The 8,134-nt window shown below is 41.5% G+C and overlaps 1 protein-coding gene across 1 annotated transcript in view; it reads right to left on the minus strand.

The window, feature by feature from the left end:
• Positions 1-2,738: 2,738 nt before the first annotated feature.
• klhl29 (kelch like family member 29) overlaps positions 2,739-8,134 on the minus strand; it is a gene marked incomplete at both ends in the record, with an annotated part of 128,397 nt that continues 123,001 nt past the window's right edge. The window contains 2 exon segments of the mRNA XM_079214727.1: positions 2,739-2,922; positions 5,907-6,051. Of these exon segments, the coding sequence (XP_079070853.1) occupies positions 2,739-2,922; positions 5,907-6,051 (329 nt within the window).

Here is an 8,134-nt window from a genome sequence, read left to right on the forward strand (position 1 = left end):
ATGCAAACTGGCGATGACCGCTTAGCACTTGGACTACTGCAGAGAGAGAGAGAGAAACCAACGCTACCTCAGCTTAATTTATTTTAAATCCGAAAACTGTTTACTGGGTAGAAAATAAATAACAGTATTCTTCTCCTCCCTCTGAAGTACTGTTGCGACATCACAGTACCATCAAAAGGTACCAGATCAGTGAACCCACGGCTGCTGCAGTGATCCAAGAGTTTGTTTATTTCTCTCCGATTGTTAAGTGTGTTTGCGTTTGAGCCAGATGATGATTGCATACATTTTAATCATACTTCATGAACTGTATATTTTATACTTTAGTTTCAGGTTCTCTTCATTCCTCGGAGGGTACATCCTTCATATGATCACTCCCCTCTCTACCTGTTCTGCCTCTTTTCACAACCATCGCCTATATTTAAAATTCAACATTTTTCCTTTTTTTTGTGTGTGCAGATTTTCATCTCATAATTCAGATTATTTATTATTAAACACGTTTTTACACCTAAATACTCAGTCAATTTGTCTTTTTGTACGTTTTGAAATTTAACCGGGAAGCGTTGCGCGTCCGTTTTTAACAATTTGGCTGAATTGCGTAGCGTTTGTGTAGCAGGTTTATTTTGTTTGGGGGGGGGGGTAAATGGTTTACAGGTCTCTCAGGTTCAACACGCCCTTTCAACTGATTTATATTTATTTAATTGTTCTGGTGTTTTCTGTGTTGAGACTGTGGCATATTGGAAGAGACTTAACGCGGCGACGTCTGTCCGCTCCATCCCAGGAAGAGAAACAGGACCAGATTCCTTTTTGATGTTCACTTTCTCTACACTTTCTGCCAAAAGAGTTATTTTTAATGAATTTAGTAACGCATATGGAAATACAAAAATATGGGTAGTTAAATGTCATACATTGCGATCTTCCTTTCTTATTATAAAATTGTAGCCAGTTTGGACTAACAACCAATTTTTGTCTGGTAGTTGAGACTACTTAGTCCAGTATGCAGAGGGAACGGGTTTGTTCCGCCCCGAATGACTTTGTTCCGCCCAGTTTGTTTTTGTTTTTTTCAGTTTAACTTTAGTCGAGACTTTCCCTTAGTCGGTTCTGTTTGTTTGACTTTTAACATACCTGTTCACAATTGTTACTTTAGTGTAAGTTATATTTGAAATGAAACATTTACTGTATTTCTCAAATAAACTGCTGTGATATACTTGAATAAAAAGGTGCAAACTGTATATTTTGTATAGTGTTGATTTTTTTCTTGCAGTGAATGCAGAATAAAAGGAGTTCCCACCTGTAGTTTCAGATGACTTTTACCTGTTGCATGTCCCGTGTTCTGCGGTGCATACATATCAGAAGCCTGTATGGAGGAAAAATAAATATAATACCTATATCCATTTAAACAGTGTACCAAAAAATAAAGACGTGACCACGTGTTCATGTTCTGGTATATGTATTAGGTTTCAATATTAATTGGTAATTTCTCCTTTTTGGGTACAGATTTACAGACATACCATTTTTAATCCAACCTATCAATTTTTTTTTTTCTAAAAACATTTATACAGAATTGCCTTCAGGTTTTTAAAATATACATATTTCCTTCCTGTATTTACAGAATGCCAATTCCCCAAAAATCATTTGAGGGTTTGCAATGAAACGCGTTGTATAAAACAAAAAAGGTGGAAACCGGATGAAAGACGCAAAGCGGGGATTAACAGATAACTACAGTCACAGGTGATTATTGTGCTTTTTTTCTTCCTCGGAGGAACTGTCCCAAGTTGAACATCTGATCAGAGGTCAGCGGAAGGAGGAATTTCACTCCTCTCTCTTTCTGTAAATGTGGTGCTCCCTCGTCCCAGAGAGCAAGAGAGTGGGAATCAAAGGGAAGAAAAAAACAAACAAAGCCACTCATCCTCCAGATGAAGTTTCACAGGAACAAATAAAACATTTTTGTTTCTTTTTAAACTACCTGAACCAGATTTGATGGGTTTTCCCCGTGTTTAGCAGGTCGTTAAAGGAAACTGGGTTACACAGAGTTCATAATCTGTTTTTGAAATCGGCTCATAAATCCAAGCTCACAGGAGGAGTTCTGCCTCCTGAGGAGAGAGAGAAGAAACTCCTCCCAAGAGGAACACGCTTGGTGGAATCCTTTCCTTCACTTTTCTTCCTGCCCTGTAGATGTCACTACTAAAAAAAAAAATAGTTCTTACACCACAAAGAAACTCTGCTCTAATGAATAGCCGACACTTGTTGAACATAAGAATCTGTATATCTGAATAACAATCTGGATCTGTGATGCCTTTCAGTGTGTTGAGTCCGAGTAGTGTAAAGGAATACAGGGCGAGGTTACAGAGATCTGGAAAAGACCAAACTGAAACATTGAATACTCCATCGGAAAAAGAACCAAGGACTTTGTAATTTACTACGAGGGCCCCTGTGCCTGTTGGATGAGAGGATGAACTACCACCATGACACACACAGTACTGGAGGTGAGGTCACCTGATATGGCTGAGTAGTTGAACATGAGTACATTCTGCACGGGGCTTTTTTTGTTGTTAGTTTTTTCTTCTTTCTAGGAGGCGGGACAAGTAACAGAGAGGATGGATGCTGGCGTCAAAAGTCCAGAGCCGACCGGCCCTAAAGCTGCCGTCGCACATCGTCCCGCGCTCGGAGCTCAGCTGGCGTTTTGCCGTCGTCGACCCAGAGTGTCCGGCGGTCCGGGGTTCCGAGGGCCCCCCACCCGCTCAGCCGCTCTGAATGTACTTCTTGATGACCACGCAGCCGTGTCTGAAGAGCGGGCAGGGCAGCGACTGCAGGAGCGTCCACGTGTTGGCGCTGGGGTCGAAGGTCTCCATGTTGCCGAGGGCCGGACCCTCGCTGCTCACGATGCCTCCTGTGGCGTAGATCTTCCCGTCCACGATGACGGCGCTGCCGAGAGATACACAGAATTAGTTTCGTTAACTCCCTTTTAAAAATATAGAATTCTTAACAGAAACATAACATTTTGCTCTAAACAATTAACTCATTTTGTTGTGGGAGAGTTGTTGAATCTTTTGTTTCATCTCAATTTGTGAGCATTGGAGGCCGACATGAAAAAGGTGTTTTCCCCTCCGTTTCCTGTCTTTGTGCTAAGCTGAGCTACTTTGCTGCTTCTCATCATACATGTTTGCTTTTTTTTTTTTTTCAACAAGGCAAACATATGTTCCACTTATGGTCGTTCTTTTTGTATTTTTATCTCATTGATGTTAGTCTCACTGTTAAAATATAGACTGTTTTTAAGAAGTGGGCATCGCCAATTGGTTTGTGGACTGATGTCTGTCCCTATCTTGGATTTCGAATGCAGAAGATGTAGAGACGCTGTATCCGTCTCTAGTAGTAGCAGAGACCTGTCAATCCCAGTAAGCTCCGCCCTAAATCATACTCCACATTGTGGTCTGTTTGACTCTAAATGGACCATAATTTACTAAATGAACATCATGCTGTATTGAAGAAGACTTAAAACTAGAGATTGAGACATAAACTGTAGATCTAACAGTTCTCACTGCTGCTGCTTCCCACTGAAAGTACCGACTGTTCGGAACAAGTTATAATAAGAGATAATCATTGTCAGGAAGATAATTAGGTGGAAGCAGTTTCAGCTAATGTGACTGTGATATGAGATATGTATAACTCACAGCAGCAGACACATTTCTCTTATTGTCAATTGTAATCAAATGAACAAAGCCAGTGAGAAGCCACGCAATAATCAGACTTTTTTTACGACATACTATACGACGACTTTAATGGCATACTATGACTAACTTTTAATAACATACTTTAGTTTAACTTTTTAATGGCATACAACACTTACAACACAATCTTTATGTGCTTTAACTTTTTTAAGAACTACACTTTTTTATGCCATATATAATTACTTTTTATGACATCTTATACAATGACGTTTCTTTGACGTTTGTATCCCAAACTATACTACGTTTTGTAAACTATCGTACTATTGTACTATACTGTGACTTATTTTATGAAATACTATGTATACTATTACATTATTTATGCCATGCTATCCTATGCTTTACTATGACTAATGACTGTAGTATGTACTATACAATAATTTTGTTATGGGTTTTGTACTTCGGGGGAGTTTTTGAGGTTGCGGGACAGGGCTGTCGTACGTGTACAGATTGTAAAGGTTGATTTGTAATTCTGGGCTATACAAAATAAACTGAATTAAATACTACTTTTTATAACTAGTATTTTTGTGATCTGTGGCCATACTCCATGAACTTGCTGATTGGCGCCAGAGATCGTTTGGCATCGCTCACACATGCTCCCAACAAGGCTACTTTGTGTGGCGGGGGGGAGGGAGGGACACGGACGGACACACACACACACACACACACACACACACACACACACACTCACACTATATTACCTCTTGAGGGCGAGAGAGAAAACTAATGAAAAAGCAAATATCTCTACAAATGTTCTCATTTGAAATGAGAAACAGAAACAGGAGTTTGTTTGCAGAAAGGATTAAAAACTTGGGCTGTAAACTGATTAGGGCGTTGTACTCCTATTGGGGTTTGAAGAGATCTGCATTTACATAAGGTGCATGCTCAAACACACACACTCAAACACACACACAGAGAGCCAAACAACACATGCAGTCCTACTGCACGTACTCACAACACTGTCGGGAATGTAACAGATTATTACATAAAGCCTAAATCTACTCAGAGAGTATGCACAGCTGATCTGAAAATGGAGAGCGCGCGGGGCAAAGCCTGGCGCCGCTCTGACTGATAAACAGAGGGAAGGTGCCGGCTTGCAGAGGGCCGGACACAGTGAGGGGAAAATATCAGCTCTCCTGCATGATGACTTGCTCGACCTCCTCCTCTTAGCGCGGGGGTACACGCTCTGCAGATAGCAATGTTTTCTGAGCATCTGTGTGTTTCTCCTTTGGCAGCTCTTTGCGTTTGTTGTCGCCTCCCTCCTTTTCCTTGCATCTCTTCTCTCTCTCTTTCTCTCCCTCTCTTTCTCTCTCGTGTCAGACTTAGTTAAATGTAGCAGAACAGCTGCCTGCCGTGTGCAGCTTATCGATAACTCTAACAACGTGATTTATGTTACACATTCTGCACATAAGAACACCGCCTGTAATTGCATCCCAAATGTATTTTGTGCATGCTTCTTTCCTTCTCAGATTATGCAAAAATATATATTTTTTAAAGGTCTCGGGCCTCGAATAGAAGGGGGTTCATTATCCAGCAAACTGCACACCTCAGTGGCTCAAGCTGACTGGGATATTAGGATGTGATCCTACTGTTGTAGAATGTTCATTTATCTCCCTTTATTAGCCATTACGTGTCCACGAGTAGCATTAAAAAGTTGCAGGAGTGGGCCGCAGTTTCTAGCTGTTTTTTGTTTTTTTTTAAACACAAACAACCTCACTTAACTATATGCAAAAAAACTAAAACACAAATGACTTATAGCTCAGCATAAAATGAGAGCGATTCAGTGCTTTGAAAGAAAGTTGATGAAATCACGCAGTCTATATCCGAACGGATGAGTCTTGTTTTTGTGACGGATGATCCAGCAATACTACTGATCCAGCAATTTAGAAAGAATATATATTTCTACCAAGGCAGAAGTCAACAGCCACATGGCTTTGTTTTGTTTTAATTACCTGCGCTGAATATATCTCCCCCTGTGCAGCCGCTTACCTGTTCCCACACAAAGACTGACAGATCTACACTTGAGTATAACGCAGTGTTTGAGGCTGGGTGAGGATGTCAGGGTGTTTTTTAGAAGCTTCACACAGAACAGGCAAACAATTGTGAGCTTTTGAACAATCTTTACAATTCCACGCTGGGGGATTTAACTTAACGTGTGTCACGGCTGCATTAATAATCTCTTACCTGCAGAACTGCCGAGAGTGATTCATGTTGGGACCGGCCTTGATGTTGCCTTTGTCTGGGTCGTAGATAGTGGTGGCTCGAGCGTAGGCTCCTCCCAGGATGAATATTAAACCGTTGAGACTCACTGCAGGGGCGTATTTGTTATCTAAAGATATGAGAGAGAGGGAGAGAAACACAAAGCTATTGTTTGAATGTCATTCCCATGTACAGCAGACATTTCCATTTAGTGCAGTGGTATCAATTTGTTTGTTTCTTTTCTTTTCTTTTCAGCACCCAGGGGATGCTTGCAGAAATCATGATCAACATTCTCCTTATCACTTTACAGATGTGCCATTCTCAAGATTGCTTTGGGGGAAAAAAAACATATATATGGAGAATGTATGGCAAACCAGGGAAAGAGTCATAAATCACTGAGGCTTTATTGGGTTCCGCTCCGAAATATGTTTGGGTCTCGGCAGCAATATAAAAGAGTTACCTAAGTCCCAATAATTTACAATTGCATTACGCCCTCTGGCACATCCATAGATTCACACTCTGCACATGTATTGGGAATATATAAGTGAACGGATGGGATACTGCATACTCTGCATGCTGTATAATTCAATCTGATACAGCACACAGCACGGGAGGAAAACAGAGGCGTTGAGGCAGCGCCGCTGTAGAGTTCTAGATGATGGGAAAGCTGAATGGAAATGCTGGAAACCTGCAAACCGCTGTGTGGGAAGAGGAAGTGCATTTCAAACTCGGAGCGATTCCTCTCGAGCCGTTTGCAGCTGGCCAATTTACAAGCAGCATGAATAATGCACCGACACTTTGGCCGCGAGCCGCCGTCCTTGCTGTCTTCTGCCACAACGGACGGACATCCCTCATTAAGAGACGGGCAGCAGGAGGAGCAACATCTTGACACCTTAATAATGGCGATGGGGTGCAGTGGAACCCACCTCCCCTTTTCTCCACCGTTCTCTCCTCTTGCTGCTGAGAGGAGTCCGACATGTTTAATTAACAGGTCACCTCTGGAGGCGATAGGTGTTTCTGCTGCTCCGCGGGCCGACACTCTGAATGAGCTGCATTGTGTTTTCAGCTCCTGATGGTCTGGAACAACAAGACTCGGGGGACGGATGCATGACAAGACATCACGGAAGCAGAAAGAAAGTACATGCTTTATAAAGCTGCACTATAGGTGTGTTTGTGCTTTAGAGAGGTCCATCATTAGTCCTCTGTGAACAATCTTAAACATCCAGGTGCATATTGACACTTTAGATGTGTCAATGAGGAGAACTGAGAGGAAGAGGAAGAAGAAGAAGAAGAAGAAGAAGAAGAAGAAGAAGAAGAAGCATCACCACAGAAATAACTCATTATTATTTATTATTACTCATTATCACTCATTATTATTAAACATCAGAAGATGTGATGCATATTTAATTCCTAAAATGTCTATCATCCTTTTTTATTTAATATTTAAACAGACCACAAAGTTCTTCATAATTCAACAGATTAATGGAAATAATAAAAAAGAATGAATCGGAATCCATCAAGTTTAGAAACGCGTCTTTGATTGGCATTTTACAGAAAGCGTGAAATCGCTGAACGACATAAAAACAAACAATGTTTTACTCTAATGCTACATCTTTCGCCTCATATTTAATCTACTCATCAAAACCATGTATATGCCTGGTGTTAGCGGACAAACATGTGCTTATTATCCCAGAACACCGATGGGGCAATTCATCCTCTTGGGACCAGGAATGTCTGCACATAATGCATCCAAATCCTATTTCTGACCGACTGACAAAGAGATGCATCGCTTCCCAAGCAACATTAGCCCCTAAATGACTCCATGCAAGTTCTTTCATGTGTCGTATAACCACCACGCGGTCGCACCGAAAATCTCATCTGACATTCCGCTGCTATACATCTGAGGCATCCGCTTCAATTTCACCCTCTTGAGAAACAAGTTGGGGCTGATTGGTCCTCCTCACATTCTGCCTGACATGTTTATTTTCTTCTTTTACCTTCTTCGTCTCATTGATATGCCGCTGCCAGTCTTTCCGAGCATGTGTGTGTGTGTACATGATGTTTTGTGTTAGGTCCCATAAACACAGAACACTCATTTCTCTCTGCTCGCTGCCCGAGGCAGAATAATAACAGGATGCTCTCAAAGGAAAAACCTTTTCTCCCCACTGAAGCTCTCTCCACCGCCTCTCTCCTGGACCCTCAGTGAGCAGCGG

Source organism: Taurulus bubalis (assembly GCF_910589615.1).
Source record: "Taurulus bubalis genome assembly, chromosome: 3".
NCBI lineage: Eukaryota > Metazoa > Chordata > Actinopteri > Perciformes > Cottidae > Taurulus > Taurulus bubalis.